This window comes from Oncorhynchus mykiss, chromosome 12 (genome assembly GCF_013265735.2).
Source record: "Oncorhynchus mykiss isolate Arlee chromosome 12, USDA_OmykA_1.1, whole genome shotgun sequence".
NCBI classification, from domain to species: domain Eukaryota; kingdom Metazoa; phylum Chordata; class Actinopteri; order Salmoniformes; family Salmonidae; genus Oncorhynchus; species Oncorhynchus mykiss.
In genome coordinates, this window is record NC_048576.1 from 76,680,468 (window position 1) to 76,706,322 (window position 25,855).

The 25,855-nt window shown below is 40.5% G+C and overlaps 1 protein-coding gene across 6 annotated transcripts in view; it reads right to left on the reverse strand.

Annotated features, from left to right (window-relative positions):
* nfixa (nuclear factor I/Xa) overlaps positions 1 to 22,931 on the reverse strand; it is a 129,111-nt gene extending 106,180 nt beyond the window's left edge. Inside the window, exons 1-3 of one of the 6 annotated variants that reach the window (XM_036938511.1) lie at positions 21,993 to 22,931; positions 14,949 to 15,032; positions 7,327 to 7,362 (exon numbers count right to left, since the gene is read on the reverse strand). In XM_036938511.1, the coding sequence (XP_036794406.1) occupies positions 7,327 to 7,362; positions 14,949 to 15,032; positions 21,993 to 21,995 (123 nt within the window). In that variant the 5' untranslated portion in view covers positions 21,996 to 22,931. Of the gene's footprint in view, positions 1 to 7,326; positions 7,363 to 11,416; positions 11,623 to 14,948; positions 15,033 to 21,992 lie in introns of those variants that run through there. The other 5 variants (XM_036938512.1, XM_036938522.1, XM_036938513.1 and 2 more) reach the window with 5 other exon arrangements.
* Positions 22,932 to 25,855: the final 2,924 nt, after the last annotated feature.

The window sequence follows — 25,855 nt, forward strand, 5'->3', positions numbered from 1 at the left end:
GGCTTTAAGGACGTGCTGTAAGCTCACTCCACGGCTAGCTTGAAATGTAGTGGCTTTAAGGACGTGCTGTAAGCTCACTCCACGGCTAGCTTGAAATGTCGCGGAAGGAGCCATTCAATTGGAACCTTTTGAGTGGCTCAACCCTTTGGAGCATTGTCAATGGCGGTCACGTGTGTTGTGAAGCAGAGGATCACTGGTTCGAACCCAGTATGGGGCAGTCGGAGGAAGCTAGGCTGTTAGCAGCACATTGACCCCGGTTACACAGTCAAACACACACACAGTTAACTCAAGCACATCCTACAAAGCAGATCAACTACAGACATGTCTTTAGGTCAGGAGCTCTTCCGTCTAGTCTAAAGATGATGAACATAAATCTCTAACTTAAAACCCCACTATAATGTACACATCTGCACCCGCCTAAGCCATTCCTACTTTATCATACATTTTAGTAGCATGACCGGGACATACTGGGAATTGCGGTCCCCACAAGAGTCCTAACTCCAAGTCGGGAACTATCCTTATTTGGGTAATGGAAAAGACATGACATGACAAATGAAAACAAACGTGTAGGGATTTGATGTAGATATTCAACACCATTTGATGGTCCATCATGTCTAGACTTGACAGTCCCCATAATATGCTGCAGATGGCAAAAAGTAACTTAACTGATGACGATAATGATATGTGTTTGGGTTTTACAAGGTTATTCTCGAGACATCCTGTGCCAAAAAGACTGACATAAACTTGACACTTTAGACAGGGGTTGTAGTTTTTTCCTCATTCTCTTTTCAACAAAGCACTAAAAACTGAGACCATGACAAGAGCACATTGTTTCTCCATTCAGATCGTGAGTGGTCACATGAGAAAGTGCTTTAAAAGAAATGATACCTCAAACAAGCAGACGTCTTATTAAGTATGGGAAAGGGCTGATCAAGGAGCAAAGCAACGCTGGTGTTCTAAACTCCTGCATATGTTTGAAGGAGAAGCTTTTCCCCACTTTGTGAAAACATTGTGCGAGTTGGGACACAGTTCCTTGAGCTTCAACAGTGATGTCATGAAGTCCCCCATTGAACCTGGTGGTGACATATGTAGGCTTGACCTTGTTTTTCTTCATGCATTGTTGTTACATACAATCTGTATTTTTGACAGAAATAAACTTCATGTGACGTGAATGTCTGGCTGTAGCCTACTTAACGTAAACCTTAAAGTATTGCACATTTAAAAAATACAAAAAATTCACTGAAGGGGGTAACATTTTCCACTCAAATTGAAAGGTTTCCATGTCCAAAGCAACACTCTGGCTTGAAGTCATTTTCAAAGCCCCAACAGTGAAGTTCAGTTCAGAGTACTGTGGATACCTTTTCCACATTGAGTAGCAGCAGTTATTTGTGTTTGACTACTACCAAGGGCTCTGCCCTGCTCTCCACACTACTCTCAGTATGGCCTATAGCCACAGCCAGCAGACCCTCACAAGAATCTCAGGACACACACACACACACACACCCTTGCTGTGTTTGCTCATAGCTGCTAGTCCTCCTCAGAGTTCATGTAAGGTAAAGATATGTTATATTATGCGTATAGATTTTCCACCACTGGCCAGGGCCCAACTTCCTGCTCTGAGGAGAGAGCTGCAGTGCTTTGTTCCCAGGGCAATAGCGAATCCTCGCTGGACCGGGTGGCCAAACAGCACAGACAGAGTGACAGAGAAACAGACAGAGAGAGCGAGAGCGAGATAGAGAGTGAGACAGAGACAGAGACAGAGACAGAGACAGAGACAGTGACAGACAGACAGACAGACAGACCAGACAGACAGACAGACAGACAGACAGACAGACAGACAGACAGACAGACAGAGCTAGAGAGAGAAGGAAAGAGAGAGAAAGAAAAAAGAAAGAAAGAAAGAAAGAAAGAAAGAAAGAAAGAAAGGAGAAACTGAGACCAACAGATGTGCAGCCTTGCCAGCCTAAGATACTGATATTGTTGTTTATGATCCCTGTCTCTCCAACTTCTAATTTTCCTTTTACCTTGTGTTTTTTTTTCAGCACTTGAAATAAGGTTACAAGTGCTTTTGTTACAGCTTGACTTGAGGATTTGTTAGCATCCAAACGGCAATGCTCCACCACCCGTCCCCAAGACAGGAAAACTTCTTCCCTCCAAGTTTAACCCATTAAATGCTCCATTTAACCCGGTGTAGATCATTCTCATTCCTGATTAAAATATGTAAGCAAAATATATTGTTTACTTCGATGTACACTTTTAGTTATAAAGTGATAATTTTCAGATTGGTAATCTTATCCAGGATCAGAGTTATCAGGTTCCAACTCACGGCTGCATTCATCACACCCTAGGCTAGAAAAACAAAACCGATTCTATTTCAACACACTAACTCAATGAGGTATAACAAACAGGAAACACGATTAAAGTAGTGTCATTAATTGAGCCAAAACCCACAAATCAACTTTCACCTTGATTCACCTGATCATCAGAAAGAGTTGCAAAATGGCAACATTACATGAGAACAATATGTGACGTCATTGGGTGACGTCTTCACTTTACAACTACCCTAAACTTCCCCCCTCGCCCAACCACCACCACTCCCCACATTCATTGTTGTGAGATGAGGTATTTTGCAGTTGTCTGCTAATGTACATAATTGTCTCTTCAGCCACAGCCAGGTGCAGGGAGAAGTGCTAATGCAGTATGTTTCCACAGTCAGATTTGGGGGAGGTTAGGGAGTGAAGTGCCATATGGGTTAGGAGTCAGTCGAGGAGCTGGCACACATGGTACGCTGGCAACACAACAGCCCCCCTCCACCCCACCAACACCACCTCCCCAATCATCACTCTGGTCTAGTGGTGCTGGCTGTAATTTTGACGGTCGGCACCAGACTGACAAGGGAGAGTCAAGAATGCACACCTGCGCCTCGTGCTTAAGTGTGTGCAGGTGTGGGAAGTGTTTGAGCGTGTGTGTTTGCCGGTGTATGTGTCCATTAATGCATAATGCATAAAGCCTGAGAGGGTTTGAATGTGCATGTATGTGTGTCGGTTTTCACTCGCATACTGTACGTGTGTGTTTTGGATGGGTGTGTTGAAATAGATGTGGAGATATTACTGATTCAGAGGTAAGATTGTGCCATATTTGTGTGAGCTTGTGCATGCTTGGTTATGAGTGTGTTTGTGTCTGGTAGGGAGAGAGAGCGAGCAAGAGGGAGGAAGAGGGGCAGATAGATCTCAGATTTCATACAGATGAATCCAGCAGCAATGTAATGAGGGGTCTATATATTTAGATCAGTGGGAGTTGAGGTCAGAGACCAGACTGCTGTCCCCACCTCCATAACAAACAACAGGCTCATACTGCAGTGACCTTCAGTGGGGTGTCAATGAGCAGCAGCAGAGACCTGTGACATGCCAAAACAATGGATCTTCATGCTCTTTCTCATATTACCAATCACACACTTGATGTGAAGTTTATGCTCCGTATGAAACAAACAAACCCAAAACATGTTGAGGTATTTGATATTAAGAGCACATCCACCAGCTTTTATAAATCACTTATAAATCCATTACAGCATTACTACTGATAGACTTGGGACACAGGAGTCTACATTTCTGTCTAGAACAGACTCCCTCCATGTTGTTAAGCTCCATACAATCCCCTCAATTCTGAATTGTGTGGCACTTTTCAATTCAAACACTGCCATTACACCCCACTGCAGACCTAGTGGAGTGTAACAGAGTGCTAGTGGGTGAGGTCTGCATATCTCACCGATGCCCTCTGAGATAGGGCCCATCAGGAAAAAACACTAGGACTTATCATCTCTCCCACACTAACACTCCACAAGGGATGGGTAGAGAACAGAGAGAATGTTGCATGGTGAGAAATAAATGGCAAAGGAAATAAGACCAACATACTGTAGACCTTTTTAACTGTCAAAACACACCATGGCATGCCTATCTCTGCAAACCCAAGCAGCCACACCCTCTCTTACACAAATACCACCAACCTCACCATATCCTCTCACTTCCAGACAAACTAGTTGTCAGACAGTTAAAAAGGTCTAAATATTAGATAATAGGTGATAATAGGTGATAATAGGTGCTCCACTCTTTAGATTCATGACTAATCATGGAAAGCACACACTGTACCAACGTGTCAGTCCATCCCATGAAGCTGCCTTATTGCCCACAGCTCCTACAGAGCTGGGATCCTTCCCTCCTTCCCTCTGTTGATTTGTATGGGAAAGCCACATTTTCACTTTAGCCCCTTCTCTCTCCCATATTGTACAGACGTATTTGTGTGTGCCTATGTATATTCTAGCTCAATTATGTCATTTGTGCTTGTGTGTGTGTGTGTGTGTGTGTGTGTGTGTGCGTTCTGTAGCCATGGCAACAGCACAACATATCAGCGACCACGGAACCGCACTGGGGCTAAAGGCATTGCCAGGGTTCTGCCAAAGCATAATCCATGCCAGGGGTGACATGAGCGAAGGGAAAGGCAGGAGGGTGGAGACGGCAGTGCGGCGCATGCATGCGCGCGCACACACACACACACCACTCTCTCTGCACACACACTGGATATCCTCCTATTCTTCTTGGCTGGAGACTCCCATGGCAATAGCAATAGGAATCCATTCTCCACGGATGCTAGGACAGCTGTGCAGATACTGAATGAGACTCAGTTGGTTTGGCCTTTTCTGCATGCAGCTTGAGATAAAAACTACATGGTACTTAATTCAAATCTATATTCCCTCTTGCCAAAATACATCCAATTCATCCAGTCTTTGTCTTCCCCATCACACAGTGTACTGAATTCTACATAAAATAGACAGACATTTTTTGGAGATACAACAGTGCCCCCATCATGGACTTACAAAGTCTGATGGAAAATGTTCCAAAAACATTTATCAACAAAACCTTGATATGTCCTTTAAATATTCTTGATATGTTCATTAAATGTTAACAAGTCGGGGCATCTCTAGGTCCAGGACACAGTACCTCCTCCCTGAGGAATAGATAACAGCACCAGCCACCAGCCAGCCCATATCTGTGATTACAGAGACCAGGGCTTTGCCACCTCATTGTTTATGGCTGTTTGAATTTGCCAACTCCACCAACCACCAACCAACCACCAAAGGAGACTTGAGGCCGCCGGTGGTGGTGGTGGCCTGGTAGGAATTAATAAGTAAAGGGAACACAGTGTCCTTGTGAGCGTCTGGCATTGTGGCCTGCCGGTGTCCCCATTACATGATGGGAAAAGAGCCACCCGCTGCCACGAGACACCTACAAGGCCATTGGGGGACTCCGGTTTCACCGTAACTCCAACCTTCAACAAGGGATAGAGGAGGAGAACATAATAATGTTCACATATCCATTAAATTCATTACTGACTTGGGCTGTCTGGAACACAGGGGTTATTATTCTACTGGCTCACTCCAATGGCTATATTCCACACCAATCAGAAAAGCACTATCAGACTACATACATTCATTGCATCATCCTGATTGGCTTTACTGCAGGGCAGGGGGCTTGCTCTCCGCACAACTGAACTCAAGCACAGTAATATTATAATTCAAAATATCCGCCATTGAAATTCTATAAAAGTCATGAAAGCCTACTTTTCCTCCCACTGAAATTCTGTGTTTTGGAGCACTACACTTTGGGTATTTGTTTTTGCCCCATAGATTAACCACAGTCAGTGCTGTCCGAGTGCCTCTTAAACATCAGTATAAAACATCATTGCCATTCAGCCTAAAAAATGTGGATCCTGATCCAGTGATAACCACACAGTGGCCTAATCGCATTCGGACGTAGGACGGAAGGTTCTGGTGTGTGTGTGTGTGTGTGTGTGTGTGTGTGTGTGTGTGTGTGTGTGTGTGTGTGTGTGTGTGTGTGTGTGTGTGTGTGTGGTTGGGGAGTGCATGGGGCTGTTTGTATGAGTGTGTATCTTTACTTCAAAAAATCCAACATTTCTGTTTATTCAGACTGTGGTTCCATCAGATTTTAATCCCCTGAACAGCTGTTCCAACTCATTTTCCAGGCCTGGGGAGAGAGAGGGGAGAGGACAGGAGGGGGGTGGGGGGGAGGGGTGAGGAGAGGTTAGAGGAGGGGAGGAGTGAGGAGAGGTTGGAGGAGGGGAGGAGTGAGGAGAGGTTGGAAGGAGACGGGTGAGGAGAGTAGGAGGGAGTGGAGGACAGGACAGGAGAGGAGAGGAGAGGAGAGGAGAGGAGAGGAGAGGAGAGGAGAGGAGAGGAGAGGAGAGGAGAGGAGAGGAGAGGAGAGGAGAGGAGAGGAGAGGAGAGGAGAGGAGAGGAGAGGAGAGGAGAGGAGAGGAAGGGGATGGGTGAGGAGAGTTTGGAAGGCCACCTCACAAAATGTCTACATGGAGGTTTCAGTGGAATATGTTTAAACTCAAAACACCATGCCTGATAACAACTGATAATGACATAGATTATATGTGTCTCTCTTCATGCAGCAACACACAGTAATACATACTCATTTAGGCCTAACCTAATTTAGGATCATTAAGGGCAGTTGATTAAGCCACAAATGCAGGCATGAAGGTAATTAAGACAAAGGTGAATTATTTAATGATCTGCAATACAAAGATGACTTGCAACAAGAAATATGTTCCTTAGGACTAAATTGTTTCAAAATATTACAAATATCTGTTTAGTCTTTCTGTCTCAAATATGCATGCAAATAATGGGTTTATGATAAAACATTTTGGGTTTGCCACTCAAGGGTTAATTGCATGAAAATGGGAAAAGCAAGATACATTTTCAAGGCAACAAGTTTGCAAATTTTAGATGACATCCTGAAATTATGTGACTTACTTTTGCTAAACATTAGGCCTATCTGCTTGAATAGACGGCTAGTAGGCTACTTTCAGCCAATCGGTGCTGCGGGGCTACAAACTGCAGAAATTAGGCCCATAACGAAACTGTATTAAATAGCCATCTTGTTCTTTCTCCGCAGTTAACTTTTGGTTTATGTATGTTAAGCTTTTTAAACAACTTAGTAGGACTTTAGGCCGAAGGCAAAAGTGATTGACTAGCAGTGAGTTGTCTAAAAAAACAGGCCAATATATTTTTGGACCTTGTGCCTATACATTGACTGTTTTCAACAAAGTCCGAACGTGTGGGAAATACATTTAGCAAATGATGCTTCCTTTCAATGAGATTAAGTTAAACGAACGTTTTTTTATTTTTAGTATTTAAAAAAAAAGTAATATGGGCTACAACAACATATGGTAACAATGCCTAATAAAATGTATATAACACACATTAAAATATATATGCCTTAAAATAAATAATAGGGCAACACTTACCACTAATGGATTGTTTAGAAGGTGAGTAGTGCAATACTTTAGTGTCGCGAGGGTGTTAAGAGGTGTGAAAAGCATTCCCGCGCAGGGGTCACCGTCCCGCGAGCAGGAGAGCAAAGAGAAGAGGATGTTAAAATGTCGTACGAGTAAGAATAGTATAGGGTGATCACATTTCATTTATTGTATAAACTTGTGAGCATAAACAAAATCATTAGCATGAAGTGGCTTAGGCAAATGCGAAAAGAAAATGGTTATGACCTGGTGGCTTTATGGAAACAAGCCAAGCATGCCATGCTTCCGTGTTATAGCCAAATAATAGGCTATGCCTAACAATGACTATAACAACAACAACAACAATAACAATGTCATGTGTATTTTTCAATATCACGGATACTCCACTGTGTAGAGAAGAAAAGTGTTGAATTCTGCTTTACTGATCTAATCTGGTTTGATTAATCGTACCTATGACATAAATGAAAAAGCCCTACACTCTTACAAAAAAAGGGTTCCCAAAAGGATTATTCGGGTGTCCCCATAGGATAATCTTTTTTTTGTTCCAGGTAAAACTATTTTGGGTTCCATGTAGAATCCTCTGTGGAAAGGGTTCTAAATGCAACTCAAGGGGCTGGTACCTGGAATCAGAAGGGTTCTTCAAAGGGTTCTCGACAGCCGAATAACCCTTTTAGGTTCTAGATAGCACCCTTTATTCTAAGAGTGTAGTGCTGCAAGACTGGAAAAGGCAACGCTATCTAAAAACTCAGTCAATAGCCTATATCAGCCAGGCACACAACACGGTGAATTTGGTATAGTCTATTTCCATACCTACTGTAGATAACTTTGGTATGGGCTTACATTGTAATGTTTATAACATCATAAAACATGTATGCCCACTAGAAACAACACACGAATAAAGTCTATCTGGACCTCTGAATGCTTTCCATAATTTGCCTCTATTCCACCCCATCCATCTCGCCACTCTCCAGAAAGGCTTTTTACCACTGTTAATCATTTATTCGATTGTTTATATTGTGTTGTCATATCCGAGGTCCACACTCGTTTTTTAATTATTAACCTTAATTAAATAAACAAAAATGTGAGTTTACATCTGCAGACAAGAGGCACATCAGAAGTGAAGGGAATACAGGAGGCTTGGGCTGGGCAGAGAGGCGCAAGCTCCACGCACGCTGGACGAGTGCAATGCACAAAGCTGTTCTCTTGTTGAATATCTCCCTAAAATGCATGAACATACCAAACTCTATACAGTCAATGTATAACTTTAAATAATATAATGATATAGTTTATCCAGTCCAAATTATTTAATATATAGGCCTTCTTCTGCAAATGTGCAGCACGTGCGGAATGTGCAGTCAGTTATGTTGCCAATTCATTTTAATTAACGGACAACAAAAAAATCTCTGGCTCTATGCAAGCTTAATTTTCTTTTCATACTGCCGCTTTAGTAAAAATATTACATTTATAAATTCCAGAAACCCTGGAAATAAATATGCATTAGCAAATTAAGCTATATGTGTATAGGCCTACCAAAATCTCAATGCTAAACTGTTGGAGAGAAAAATTCGAGCCTACATAGAGATTCCTCTCTGTGCATCTGATAAAGTCCCATTCCATAATGTCTAAATATGTGGGCCTATTTTCTTTCTCAGTAAAATTTCATTTAGACCCGTGTGGCCTAAAAAAGTACAAGACACTCTCTTCCAATAAATATCCACTTCTAAAAAAGTATTAAAATTAGCTTTGTCTTGCTTCTGTCAATCAGGGAATAGAACAGAGAACAACATATGATCATTCTACAGTTTTAAATGAAAACAGACTACTGGCCGTGCCTGCAACTGAGAAAAACACCCTCTCTGCCTCTGTAACAGGAGTCAGAGGCATGGAAGTAAAATTGTTTTAATAAAACACTGTAAAATCAGGAATGAATTACACATCACACAGGCCTTGGCAGTCTACTGTCCAGTGAAACCAAGGGATAAACAAGTTTGCTTTATAGGAATAGATTTACAACAGTTATGCCACTGGTTAGGAGAGTCATAGAATTGCAGATAATATCAACAACCATTCTATTTTGGACCCAGAAAAAGGCATGGCTTTTTAAAGAATCCATAAACTAACAAAACATCTACACAGAAATGCATAGAAAGAATAAAAGCAGACCACTAAAATGTTTTTGCTGAACCAGAATATATTGATGCAGAGTTAAATGATGGGTGCCTCACGATTCAGTTTAGGCCAAGGAACTTTGTAGGTTTATATTATGTGGATTATATTGCTAAAATATGTTAAATATTTCAGTCAGTGGGCTCAAAAACCCCTGTTGTATGTCACATTTATCTGTGAACATATACTGTTGACAGTACAACTTCAAGCAGAGCTTTCTCTGGTGCTTCCCTCCAAGTTACTTTGTCAAGCTAAGGAAAATTCCAGTTTCAAGAGTAATGATATTGCACATAAGTCATAAATGAATAGTTACTGAACCTCATAGAGTTAGGGTTCTTGGTGAGTCAAAAAAAGTTAAGCAATGATGTGTGACATTTGGTCATTTTAGAATCGAGCCTGACCTTAAATCACTGTTCATTTGACAGAGAAGTTATAGGACTATTACTAATACACATGATGTTTTCAAAGTAAACACATCCATAAACTAAATAACTAACTGTTTAAGTTATCTTATGACTGTGCAATGCACTGTTTTGTTACAATCCATTGACCACATCTCAGGCACTACAATACTTGTCAACACTCTCTTTTCTCCAGGACAAATAGACTATAATTTCATAAAATAGAAAAAGAGAAGCTTTATATATATTTTCCAAAAAGTATTGATTTAAAAAAAGTAGATGTAGATTCTGAAACTGTTACCTGATCAACTCTCCAGTTTTAACAAATACAATATATCAAAACAGATTTGACATTTAATGAGCATATTGAACAATAATGTATTTAGTTATATTATATAGCAAGAGATTCTATATTGCTTTACAAAAGTACATTTTATTTGGGTAGGACCTTATCAATTACCAATTAGTGCCAATAAACTGTTCAACTCATAAGCTATCTGCCCAACTGTCCTCAGAAATGTGGAATATTGCATGTGGAAGTACAAGAGTAATTCCCTATTGAATATGAGTGAACTTTACAATGCATGGTGTATGTATACCAAATATACCAGGTTGTGGGGTCTGGACATCCACTGTATAGTTGAAAGTAGGTTATACATTTAGGGGAAAGCAGCACAGAGTAAAACATCAGAGGTAGGTTTCTTATTCAAAGTTATGGAATATTTATTGGCTGTACATTTTGGGATGGTTGTTTTACTATGAACAGAAATGGTCAAGAGTTTATAATAGCAGATTAAATACAGCATTTGTGCTAGGTACAGTGGACCAGAGTCGCTAAAATAGGTTAATATCAACTGGGCATGACCAGAACCTTGAAAATAATCCTTATGGCGCATATATGCAGTGAGATACTCGTGCGTAAAATAGTCTAAACATTATATTCCCGAACATTTACTTTCACTAAATAGGTACGTTATGTTAATCAGAATCGAGCACGGTTGACAAGTGTAGGCTACTGTAGAACTGGCGGCAGCACACACCGACCTAAAGTCCTCGACTGTCACAGATTCAACCGTTAGCGGATAAAGCTTTTTGACGGCCACGCTTCCACATGTAGCCTCTCTCACTGCCAAGCGTTTGCGAGATCAACATTTTGGAAAATGTCAATGTAAGACCATCCATCACATGTAACACTAAACTTCAAGTCCAGTTTTCTACATTCACTCCTTTCTCCTCCTCCACTTCTCCCCTCCTTTTATATTAAATAGATTCGGGAGGAGCGCCATTTTCTCTACAAAACCATGTGTAATGAAACGCATAAGAAAGCCCTGCGAAGAAATGCCATCTAAGAAGGAAAAGTGTCAGAGATACAAGGTAAATGCTATCAGAAAGGAACAGAGAATAACAAATACGCTCAAATTAAACTATTACATAGTTGCAAATGGTGGGAGCACTAATCTAACCCGCAACACCGACTGTATACTAAGCAATAACAATGAAATAATGGCATTTACCTGTGTCAAGCAGTACGGGGAGTACATGGTTATTTTTAGAAATGAAAATTGGAGAGCTTATTTAAGTTGGATGGAAGTTCGCTGTAGTGCTGCATTGCAATCGCTCGCCGTCCTGTTTCGCTCACTCCATGCTGTACTGTAACCCCGCCTAGAAGGCTGAAAGTGAAAGCTTACACAAACTTTTGGGGGAAAAAAGTTTTGTCTCCCACCCTCTTCCACCGATTCTCCTTTCGTGCGCACGGATATTTTGGGTGGGGATTGATCAGGGGCGACGGTGTTTGCTATACAACATAATATCATTAACATGAATCTCCCAACTTCGTAAATCATGCGGCGGCAAACTTCTGTTTAATCCGGTCGTTTCAGCTCATACTCAGTAACCATGCATAATGACAATACACCGCTCTTTTTCTTTAGGGTAACAAATATGTTATTACGAGGGTTAAATGAATAGGAACGCCGAATGCGTAATATCCAGCGTTTTATCAGTACGACGTGTAGAGTAGACTATATCCTAAACGAGAAGGTAAAATGTTTTACAGAAGGTCCTCCAGTCTGAGCATTGTATTTTGCAATGAGCTAAACATTTGCTATAGCTACGATGTGATTTTGTTTTGATGTGTTTTCTATGAAATATTATTATAGGCTTATTAGGCGTACCAGTTAGTAAAGTCCATGCAATCATAAGAATATGATTGCTTTAAGGTCAAAGGTGAAGCTTCATATGGGGCCTATGGCCGACCATAAAGACATATAATGTTGATAAATAATGACTTGATATTAAGAGGTTGACTTAAAATATTGGAAATGTCATTTGTTTTCCATCTGAGAAAGAGAAGGTAGAGGAAACATTTAATGAGATTGGAAATGAACGAAACTGGGGTCTTGGTTGGGATTCATTTTATCTAGACCCATGTACATTTTACTCTAGCTATGAAAATGAATGGGTATACCTACAATAGTATGACATTGTTATTACACTACAGTTACACTGCCTCTGCATAAATTAGTTTGTGAAACAAATGTAAAAAATATTTGTCAGTGTTCTGCACGTTTTGTGTTCTATGTGTTACCCCTGATACAAAGGCACTTTCAGCATGTTGACTGAATTTCAGTGCACACTTCCAGCCCGATGTACAAGTAAGACATTTCATTGCAGAGTGTATAGAACACTATCAGACATCCGATCCAGACTGAAACCTGTAATGGTGACTGCAGTTGAAACAGCAGAGCCACACTGTTGCTCTGGCTTGGGACATTTACTACAATGAAGTTGACTTGAAACTGAAAAACAGCCCAACCTGAGGACTGCTTGACAAGAACATACTGTATGCTACCAAAACAAGATAGTGTCCCAAGGAAGGAGGAGTGTATTAGAAAACACAGAATATTGGTCATACTGAGAACAATTTACAGAGGCATGTACCCTCTCACAGACAAAGTCTTTTTCTCACTTCAATTAAATTCAAAGGGCTTTATTGGCATGGGAAACATATGTTTACATTACACACACACACACACACACACACACACACACACACACACACACACACGCTTTTCACAAAGTAATAAAACAAGTTTTGGACCAGGTCCTAAGTGTGGTATAGTGTTGTGGGGGTAAAGTCATTGTGGAGCTGAAATTTTGATCAGACCACTGGAGTCCCTCAGATTTATGAGGCCTACTGCTTGTGCATTTACACCGCAAGCCTCTGCAGGAGAAACAAAGAGATCTGGGCTCTGTGTGGCCAATTATACTGCACACAACCAGGGGAGCCAGAGACTGAGGGAGGGAGGGATATGGAGAGATATAGAGAGAGACAGAGAGGGAGGGAGGGATATAGAGAGATATAGGGAGGGAGGGAGGGAGGGAGGGAGGGAGGGAGGGAGGGAGGGAGGGAGGGAGGGAGGGAGGGAGGGAGGGAGGGAGGGAGGGAGGGAGGGAGGGAGGGAGGGAGGGAGGGAGGGGAAAGTGTGTGGTCAGGGGTTTGTGCAGACCACATAACTGTAACCTCCCCTTCTCACCACACAAGGTCATGCTCACAGCATTCCATACCGGTTGATTCCATACGTGAATATGAAATAACTGAAATGACAAACGTTACCTTGATATTTTAAAAATTATATACCAAAATTATTCTGATAAACACTAACTTTCAGAGTGACAAACATACATATAATTTGGGCAGTTGTGTAACAGCAGGTGGAATGAATCCTGTTCCCAAGTTGTAGTCTCTGTCTAACTCAGTGTATTCATGGATGTTCTCTCTCTCTATCTTTCTCTCTCTGAAGTCATAAAAAGCACACAGGACCACAAAAGTGAAAGGTTACAGAGAGTGGGTTCGAAGGGGATCAAAAACTGTTTTCCTCCTTTATAGAGTTGAGTTGACTGCAACACACGCAAACACTCATCCAGCATCGCTCCTTAAATGAGCCCCACATTTAGTGGTCTATGGGAGTAAATCGCTCATTAAGTAACACATGGTAGAGCCATATGCTATGGTTGTTGAGTCTCTCCTTTTCACACGCTGGAATATACATATTTGCTGTGCTACAACACTCATTGTGGTAAAGTCAATCATGGATTTGCTGTTATAATGAAGAACTGTAGCAGCATCTGCAAGGGTTGTTTTGTATACCACGAACACACAAAATCTATGGAACAACTCAAATATACGACTCAGAAGTTACGCACAGAATTCACAGGGTTCAAAGTTTGTGCTCTAAGATTAGGATCCCAACCAATGACTCCCTCATATATGAAGACAAAATGGACAGACAGAGGAATCTGAGGTAGCTGGAGTGGTGATGTGTCATGGTAGCCATGCGATGTGTGGGGCATAACCTCCCTATGAGGAGGTGAGTACAGATACCCTTCTCTGGATGGCCTTGAACTCACTGGCCCTGATATCTAATATGGTCATATTAATGCTTCTCCCCTCTCCAACTTCTCCACCAACCATGATACTCAATTACCTCCCATTATGGCTCATTTCTGTACCCCGGGACACACAATACACTGTAGCAACCCAGATTCTCTATAACTTGGCAAAAGGCTTTAGCTGGAAACAAAGAGTAGAAAACTGGCTCCCACCTCATTAACAATCACATTTTCAGTCATCCACAGACTCCCACTCCCCCGATCCCGCAATTCTCTTTTTATTACCATTTCATTTCAGGCCGATCTCTGTAAATCCAATGCGCTCGCTGGGTGGAATTTTTAAAGCTGCATGTTTTTTTCTAGTTTTTTTTTGTCCTTTTTTCATTTTATACAACTCTGCATGCTGCACATTATCGTTATAATTTTCTTTCCCACGAGGGAAGGGCGCTTCGGCGGAGTTGCAAGGCCCTTTTCTTAAAGTGTGTGTGGAAATAATGATTGTAATGGTTTGCAGCTGAGGAGAGGGAGCTGTGAGTGACATTATGATTGTGGTGTAATTACCAAGAGCATGAAAGCAGACCATCAGTCAGAATAATGACTAATGACTCAAATAACACATTAAATAATCATAATAATAACAATAATAATGCATACCCTGTAGGAATCTGATACTACAAAGCATTCAGGCATCCCAGGACCTCTGGAGGGGTCTTCATTCACCAGAAAGGTTTCGGTGGCCTGAAACGTAACACAACAATCATTCATAGTATCAATGCATTTACCATCCTTTAAACAACTCCTTAACAAATACAGCACACAACACAACATCATTTTAATTTGAATAATAATAACATTATTATAATATTATTGCTATTGTGTATTAATTATTATTATTATTATTATTATTATTATTGTTCTTATAATTATAATTATTACTATTGTTATTATTATTGGTCAGATATTATGTGCCAATTACAGTTTAGTCAAGCAACATCAGCATCCTGTACAGAACCTCTAATGGTAAATCCCTACCCCTCTTATATTCACACACGAAGCATGATTCATAATGTGCACTAGCCAACTCATATATGATGCAGGCCTGAACTCCGGTGCTAGAACCAGAATGGAGACCAGACCGTTTCAGCTGCTTTTGGAACACACCACACAATACACACTGACACAATGGCATTTCCTGTCCCTGGTTGTCACCTGGTGACTTCTCCCACAGCGGTGACTGATTCAGCACAAAACATTCACACGGGGCATACATTCACTGATCGATGCAGCAAAGGTATTTTTCTAAGTGTTGTTTCCTTTCAGCACAGTTCATTTGTATGCTGTGGAACACACCAGCTGGGCCTTGAGCGCTGAATGAGCATCCATTCCAATTCTGCCGTCAATTGAGGCAGGCCAGCCCAGACAACATAGCTGGGAGGAAACCTTGGTATGGAGAGCTAGGGATAAATCCTATTTTCCAGAACCTTAAATCCTGATTTCTCAAGTTTCACAAAACAGGAACAAACACTGTTCGAAGCCAACTCTGAATGCATGCTACTCTTAACTTGTACCTGGTAAACATACACTATATACACAAAAACACACACACACACACACACACACACACACACACACACACACACACACACACACACACACACACACACACACACACACACACACACACACACACACACACACATAGGAACAATACTGGAAGGAATATTTACACACACAGACACATGCATAAACACACAACACTATAATAAGTCCCAGACTTTGGCTAACCAAGCTGTGGCTAGAAACACAGGCTATTCATATCCCACCCAATGAGAGGTTAGCACTCTTGTCTTTTCCCTTTCCCTTTTAACACTGAAGGGGCATCTGTGCCTGTGTGTGTGCCTGTGTGTGTATGTGTTGGTGTGTTTGTGTACGCTGTATAAACTAATCATTTAATGCAAATCCATTGCTTACTTTTGTATGTTTACTCTTCAAGTTAGATTTCCGAATAAGAAATGTGAGTGCAAGTCATCCAAAAGAACCGAAAACTCAAATTAGACGATTCATGACGTCCGGCTTCAACAACCATGTTCGTACCGGCCATCATTGATATATATGGAGGAGAACAGAGTGAAACCATAAAAGAGTTGTTCCATTACAAGAAATGCTGTTTCTCAGCTCTTCAAAGGTTGTTGAAGACCAAGGTTCATCTGTAGTATGTCCTTTACTCTCCCAATGGACATAGGCATATCGTCCTAACAAAGGCATTTACAGTAGTAGTTCTGCTTGCCACATATTGGCTATTGCTGTGATAATGATACCGGTCTCTTCATCAGAGAAAGAGGCTTATTCTCAGGCCTGAGGGTGTTACAGTCAGTACTAAAAGCAGTTGGATTGACCAGTGGTTTGCTGAAAGGAGGGAGGAATGAAGGGGTGGAAGGATGAAGGGATAGCAGAGTTAAACCTCTCTCTCCCTCTCTGCTGCATGGATTGCCTTCACACTTGAAAAGGGGCATCATTTGTTTGAGGCGGCACTGATTGTTTGATGTAGCTCCCTGTAGCACTGGCCCCCTTTTCCCTTTTCTCTGTGTTTTTATGGAGCATGTTGTCAATTATATATGCCACCCTTTTTCTATATATATGTAACATATGCCTGGTCCATATGGCCAGCCTTGAGCGAAAATAGTATCAAGGCCTCACTTAATTAACACTTAAAAAGCTACAAAAAATGATTTGATGTCTGTGATTGAGTGACCTAGATGTGCTGTTTTACAGAATTCAAATGTTCATCAAAAGCAATTGATTGTGATTTGATTTCTTAACATTCCCATGTTTGGTGAACAGTGAATGCTCAATGCAACTGTGTGGGTTTGACCAGCAACTAAAACAAAGGCAGAAATGCTTTCTTTTCCATGCCGCAGACACACAGTCTCTCTCATCAAAATGATATACAGTCAGGTCCATAACTATTGGCACCCTGAGCTATGTTGCATGGTCAAAAAAATGTGGAAATTATATTATTTTATACTAATTACTCAGAGAAAGATATTTAGTAATAAAAATCTCAAAATTGTAGGAAAAAATATGAAATTCCCTTAAATTGATGACTTTTTGCAAATCCAATCAGTTTTCCACATTGATTCAACTCAATCACATTTAATTATTTTGTTTAAATGACATGGAAACAACGTTGATTCAACCAGGTTTTGCCCAATGGGTAACACCGCCTGGAGATTGATAAACGCCATCGGCACTTGGATTAGAACCGGTTCTATGGTCAGATGACATGACATTGTAATGGCCATCTCAGTGTTTGGACTTGAACCCCATTGGAAACCTGTGGTTTGAATTGAAGAGGGCAGTCCATAAGAGCAGATGAAAGATATCAAGGATCTGGAAAGATTATGTATGGAGGAATGGTCTAAGATCCCTACCAACGTATTCTCCGTCTCATAAAACGTTTTAGGAAAAGGCTCAGTGTGGCTATCCTCACAGGGGAAGGGTGCTAGAGTATTGAAAACAGGGGAAGGGTTCTAGAGTATTGATAAAATGGGAAGGGTTCTAGAGTATTGAAAACAGGGGAAGGGTTCTAGAGTATTGAAAACAAGGAATCCAATCATTTTGATCCCTATCTTTTTCAGATTTTTTGTAATAACTTGTTTTTTTAACATCTTTCTCTGAGCAATTGTATTAGTATACAATATTGCTCAGTATTTGTATTATTTATTTTATACAGTCATTTTTGCTCATCTTGATCAAGGGTGCCAATAATTATGGATGTATGGGGGTTGCCCCACTTGGCATCTTTTCATGGCACAGGATAAATTAAAACATATACTCTCTCTCTCTCTCTCTCTCTCTCTCTCTCTCTCTCACAGACTCACACAGACACACACACACATTGTAAATGCACCTAACTTCCCGTACTAATTTCCAAACCAGTCTTTCTGGCCTCACAACAATCCATAAGAACAGTCATCTCCATTATTGATCAGACAGTTATCATCATCGTTATCACTCCTCATCCCTACTGGACATTGTCATCAATAGTGCCAGTTAGTTTTCTACAGCATCACTGATATCCTCCCAGTCCCACTCAGTGGCTGCATGGGGCTTCATTGTATACTCACTAACAAGCTAACAAACCTGTGCAGATCAAATAGAGGACAGGGAGGGGGAACTTGTTTGTTAAAACATGTGGGGGAGAAATATGAAAGGAGAAATGTACGTTGTGTGAGTCCACGCCAGAGCCCCCTCGGGGAAAAATTCTGGAAAAATTTGATATTTTACACCTGCATCTCAGGAGGTGAGGAGTGTGGGGGGGGGGGGGGGGGGGGGGGGGGGGGGGGGGGGTAATAATTAGAAGGGTGTGTGTAGGATTGGAGATTGCTTATTGTTGCAGGGCTGTTTGGGGTTTGCCTTTGGTTCTTTCTCTTGCATTCCATTTTAAGTCTGAGGTGTGGATAATGTATTTGGTGCAAGTCTATTATGTTTGCTCAACCTGGTTCTAAATGCAGAAGAAACGTAGAAATATTAAATATGCAAATACAACTCGACTGATAAATAGCCTGTGAGCTCAGTTGAATGAATAATAGAGTTGGCTCTAATTCTTCATTAGAGACCCTCAACTGGAGAGCAGGCAGAGACATCTATCGTTGGGACATTCTTTCAAATTAAACTAGGAGGGCAGAAAACACTGTAAAACAGTTCCTAACTAAATAGAATGAAATGACTCATTAAGTGTTGGTGTGCAGTCTGCATTTGTCATAATACTAAGGTTGAGTCTGGACTATATTTAACATTTGAGGCAGTATTTTGAATACCATGTAGATGACCTGCTCACAGTCATCTCAATTTGGTCTGACTCTAAAAATACATTAGAATGCATATTTAATGTGTGCCCAAGGGAGCGGGACAACAGGTTAGGGAGGGGTGGCAGGTAGCCTAGCAGGTTGACTAGCAGTTAAGAGCATTGGGCCAGTAACCAAAAGGTCGCTGGTTTGAATCCCTAAAATGACTAGGTGAAAAATAGGTGAATAGTCTGTTGATGTGCCCTTGAGCAAGGCACTTAACCCTAATTGCTCCTGTAAGTTGCTCTGGATAAGAATATCTCCGAAATGACTAAAATGTAAAAATGGGTGTGATGTGGACATCTTCTTCTCTCTGTAGTGGGCACTGCAAGATGCCTTTAAGGGCTGAGGCTGGCATTCTAAAACAGGGGGCCTCATTCTGAAGAATCAGGATGGCTCAAAATGCAACACAACTTCTGCAGCATATGGACAGCTACCAAAACTTGATCCATGTTCATAGTCTATGTACATAGTCCTCATAGGTTATGGCTTCACTAGCACATACACCTGCAATAACATCTGCTAAACACGTGTACAGTATGTGACCAATAAAATGTGATTTGATTTGAGTCTACCCTAACTGCTAATCTAAGATGACCTTACATGACACCAAACCTATAAAATGAAATGAGAAACTGACCTCGGATCAGAACTGAGAGACAACTCTCTGCACCCTTTATAGGATCACAACCAGGGGTTAATATGACATATATGCATGCCATCACCACCTCCCAAGTGTTTATTTAACAAAGACAAACCCTAGCATTCATCTGGATTGCAACGCCAATAAGGATATGGTAGCCTCTACACCACAGCTCACAAAAGGGCGAAGGAGGACCCATATACACATTGAGAGATGACATCACTGGCAGCGACAGCCAAGAGCTGCAGAAAACATATGGCCTGGAAACCGCCTGTTTGATCATCTTGTGGTGAGCTGCTCCCTCTGTACATACACATCAACATCTACAGAGTGGGATATACAATTACCTAACAATTTACACAGCTCCTTGAGATTATGATACAGTACTCCTCCTCATACAAATCACACACATCCTGACCCTGGGCCAGACCATGGAGCACTCCAAAAAATACAACTTTTAGTGCTTGAAGTCAATAGAGTTAATGGCATTATAGAATACTTAGAAAAGAGAGCATACATTAATTTGTGAAGCATATAAAGCATATGTTATTCTTCAATACATGCATATGTTTATGCACTCCTAAACTACAATATATTTGATAAGTGAAGGACTCAATGAACAGGGTGAGTTTGAAAGATTGCCATTAGCATCCTTAAATACCGATTATGCGTGTTTACATGTGTAGAATATGTTGGGCAGAAATTCTGTCTAGCTTTTCATAAAAAACAAACAACAAATAAACATAATCCCATGTGAGGCCTGTCCTGAATTTTGTTTTTATATTAAGTTACTGTTGAACTACTTGGACTAGTGCCATTTCAGTTTGCAAGTAAACACATAATTATTCATACAAATCATTTTCCATATTCATGTGCAAATAGAATTGTAGGAATCTATCAGTAACTTCAAGGTTGTATATGTCAGTGGTTCCTCAATAGGCAATGTACACAAAATGGCCAACTGAACTGATCCTATGCCAAGAGATCAAACTAAAGATCAAGAACCTGACAGCTAAGTTATAACTCATTAAATAACACTTTCCATGACTAATTTAGAACCTAATAGCAGTCCACTTCTACCCAATATCCCACAGCTGGACTACTTTGGGAAAATACACTAAACAAATAAAGGACCAGAATAGATGTCCTTTGTGCTTACATTTAATCCGGAGTCAGATAGTTTGACTTGACAGTCTTAGAGACATGATTCACTCCACTGCTTTACCATGTAAAGATTGTATCAAACTTCGTTTTGGTTTAGGCCTACTTATAGCGCAGCAATATTATCTGTTCTCAAGAAACTCATGTTAAATGTTTCAAGTCATAGAGGAAATTAACCTCTACTGAGCTAAACTCTCCATTACAATATCATAACATGCAATCACAAGCAGCATCACAATGACCAGTGCTGTGGACTTGGTGGGCCTAGTTGTTATTAGAATGGCCTTGTGCTCTCCTTACTGCCCTGAATTCAGTGACTAGCCTTTACAGCTATGCGTAAATACGCAGCAGTCGGTAAGAAGTTATACCGGTAGATAATATTTAGCAACAGAGCACGAGAGGAAAGCAGTCTCGCCAATTATCTTCCACAACTAACATTGATTTCAGAAATAAAGTCCAACTCTTAGAGTAACGTCCCCTATAAACTGTAGCCAAAATGCACTTGTAAACCAAAAAGTAAATGCGTCCGTTGACAATTCACATTAGGGGAACTCGGCTTTTATGTTACTGCTTATTCAATTTCTTTCACGTTTGGATTGTGCAACGCTGCCTTGACTTTGTGTGGAATATAGATACATCAAAGTAGGCGCTTGATTGGTGGAGTGCCCTGCTCTGCTTGTCAATAAGGGGGCGACAGCATGACCACGAGCTGCAACGACTGGAAGCAGCTCAACTGCCCCGGGAATGTAGCTGAGTGGAGGATAAAGGAAGATAAATTATCAGCGTTATCCTTGTTCAAATATAACCCACTTCCATATATGTTTTACCATAAAATCCTATACAATATCAATATGAGATTGGGTAGTGCAAAGTTAACTTTAAAGTACGGTATTACTCCTTAAACCACTCACAAGATAACTTTGGGGTAATCATTAATAGTTTTTGATGTACTAGAGTGATGTTTTTCCTGTTTAAACAAAAACATTAAGATGATAACAAGCTTTCAGATACATAAAAGAGCAAATTATTGATTTACACAGCACGTACCATTGTGGAGCAGGGAAATGTGCCAACAGTCTCAAATACCCATTTTCAACTCTAAAAAAGTTCAGCTTCCAAAAAAAGTGTGGGAGAGAGAAAACGACTCGTTTCTTCTGATACCGGAAGCAAAATAACCCTAATACGGGACGGCCTGTGGCCTGGTGAACATTTTTTAAATTGTAGTTTTACTGTTCTCCTCCAACAGGGAAAGGGAAGGGAGACGGCTTATCCAAGTCAACCACTTCCCAGCTTCATTCGGGGTGTTTATGTCCGCTATTCACGCGTGGGACTTCCATGAAAACACGGGCGGCGGTTGTCGGGGCTGTGAGGACTTGCTCTGTTCGCCTGTCAGTGCGCCATCCCTTCCGTCCGCTCTGTTCACCGAATACCCAGTGAGGCAAATCCGTGCACGATGCTAGCGTATCGTCAGCTCCCAAGTAACAGAGCAGAGGTCTCTCTTTGCAAGGAACCGGCAGTAAGTAGACTCTACTTACGCGCTCACAAATCAGCTGTTGCTTCTGTGTGCCTCAATGGAACTCTGTGTTATCTTCATCCTCTGGTCCTCCTAATAAAAAACAATACAAAAATGGAATTCCCTTTGGTTCTTCTTCACCTTTTCTTCAATGCCCATATTTACTCGAGATAAAAAGGAGACAACAACTAGTACCAGATCTGGCACCATGGATGTTGCAAGTTTGGGAGAGAGGTGATACTTGATCATACCACTATGCCAGGCGACTTCACGAGAACGCGCATATGTATACGCTAATCCCTCTACATATGACGAGTGTATTAAATAGTTGGCGTTAACGGCTGTTAAAGTGTAATAAACCCAGAAAAAGTGAAGTGGTGGTCCAGAGCGCGCGGAGGCGCAGCAGTGGATCGCGGCCGGAGAAGCGGAGGGCTGGTGAATTATTAATAAACGGAGCGGTTCACAGTCTGTCGTGCTCAGTGAGTAACCAGGACGGCAGCTGGGGGTTTAGAGGAATTAAATACGGGCTCAGAGTAAACCGTTGACGGCAGGGGATTACCACTCACCGGCTACAGTGTAGAGGCAGAGCGGGAACGCAGGGAGGGAGGGAGAGCAGAGGGGGAGGTGGTATGATAAAATCCAAATCATTTAAACATTGGTCAATGATATAAGCTATAAGTTACAAACCTCTCTTAACGGTATTAGGCCTAGATAACATTTAATCATTATCCAAAACAAAGATGTAATCAGTGCACACTGCGTGCAGGGATGTTTCTTAGGTTTTTATATGGATATTTAGGCTGGTCATGCCAGATATACAACGATGAGAATTTGACAGTAACGGCCTAGCAGTTATTAGGTCACTGTAGGCTATAGGAAAATATTTTGTAGTCTAGATTAATACAAACGGACATTTTTTTCAACATAATAATATAGCTCATGTATGGCCGTCACGGTCCTGTTTGTGCGTTTTAGTAAGAACAGAGCAGGTTTGGAATAACTTTCTCAGACTTGCAGTGAAGGACGAGATTAAACGGGGATTTACCACCAGTTTTGTAGGCTGCAGAATTACTTCCACTAAATGTTCTACAGAATTCATCCACATTTAGCCAACTAAGCAAACTATTATTTCTTAATGTATCCTCAGCCTAGAGCAAGACCCGGACAGGTGCACGGATTTTGTACCCTGTTCAAATCACTGTGATGTTATTCATATCAAACAATACTGGCCAATGAAATTCATTTGACATTCAATAGGACTTGACTTTAATAGAATATTCCTTTATTCCAACACATTTCTGCGTTGACCTTTAAGGTAAGAATATGCAAGTGTTGTGATGCCACAAAGTATGAGCGTGCCCAAGGGATTCCAATATGCTAACTGGTTGTTCATCTCCTCTTCCACAATATAAGTTTATGACCTTATATTTAGAAAGACCCATGAGAAACACAAGCTGTTATTTAGTGTCAGAGCGTATTATGGCTCCTGCAGGTTTATAACTTCAGGAGAATCTAATAGCTGGAGAAATGCAGATGTTGTTGATGATAATGATGATGATGATGATAAAGATACAGCAACAACAGAAATAAGAAAGAAAACCATAATACCAATATTATTTCAATTGCTGTAATATTAATTTTAGGCTATTATTAGACACTGATTAAAATAAATATATGTATTCAATTATTGTTATTATCACCACTAATCATCCTGGGAAGTACTAATTTATTGCCTCCCCAGTCGAAATTCCTGCATTGTAATTTCACAGACTCAATGATGCTCTGCCATATAATGTCAGAAGCCTGCAATTCCTTGAATACAGTAACTTTTAAAGAAAACAAATAAGATTTCATTCTAACGAGACTGGACATGGCAAGATCAGAATGACACTTGTTTAATTTCTACGAGAAAATACATTTACCATAATATAATTCTGCTTTAGACGGAAATGGATTACATTAATAAATGCAGCGTATCCCCCCCAATGACACAGTCTGGCTATTTTAAAAGTGTATTCATGGATTTAAAAAGTGGTTGATTTGCATGACATTTTAGATACTTCAACAGATAGTTTCCAAGTCCAATAATAGGCTGCATCCAATTCAAACTATAATCTAAAATCCTCCAGAATTCAGGTGAGACCCGCAGGTTAGCTTTAGTAATATTAATTTCGGGATGTATGTTGCCCTAGTCATTTTAATGTCATTTAAGCATTGAGGAAAAAACACAAAAATACACATTTGTTTTATTCTTTGAATGTTTTATGTCATAGGTCTACATCTACATATTAGTGTGGTTTGCAACAGAATACGTGTTAAAACATGTCTGTCACATTTAACTAAGCTGTATTGATATTAGGCCTAAAGATTTTTTCATTATTATCTGCTTCAAAGTTATTATTTTTAGGAACTTTTTTTATAAAAAGAAAAACGTTTATTTAAATTAATGGGTGCTATAATTTGTTTCAAAACTTGTGCCAATTATCAGTTTAGGCAGTTAACTTTCAGACTAATGATTATTTTGTTCTGGGCCTATAATATTGTATAAGGCAGAAGATATGATACAAGTAGACCTATATCTCTATACAATCAAATGTGTAAAGAAAAACATGTAATATTGACTAGGCCTGTTTGTGACATAATGGCTATTCTCAGCCTTTTGTCATTGTGCAAACATCACACAAGACGTCAAGCCTATGATCATCATCCTAACCTTGGTATTCGCTTGGACAAGAAGGTTCAATATAGTTCAGAAAAAAATAAGGGAGTAGGCTACATATTAGTGCCTGACCATGCATTTCTCTGTCTGACGATGCTGTCGGCAAACACACAGCATCGATACCAGGCAGCCACTACTTCATCCGGAAGTGTAGCATATAACAGCAAATTACACTTCTCTATTATTTTACCAATTGTATATATTTTTTAATTTAGCACTTTATTCGTTTATGATATAGCCTATAGGATAAGCAACTTAGTAAAGCTAAGCATTGTATCAGCTGCATATCCAATCCTGATTTCCCACATCTTCCTCATCTATAGTTGTCTGTGTCACCCTACACATGTAGGCTCTCAATGCCTCTGCAATCTGAATTCGTGATAAGCCTGCTTATCTAAACGATTATACATAGGCAGCAATGTAATATCAGAAAATTATTTATTTCTGTTGAAGACAAACCATTGTTGTCTGATTTCTCATATAGCTTAATGTCAATCTTCACTTCCCTGCATGTGAAATTATTCAAAATATAAAAACAGCATTTTTGCACACTGATATAGAATAATACAAACAAGCTTTATATGTTATTAACAACAAATTTACTGTGTTCACTATATGACTTGCAGAGCAGATAGACTCATGCCGGCACACTAATGAGTGCATAACAAAAACTCATCC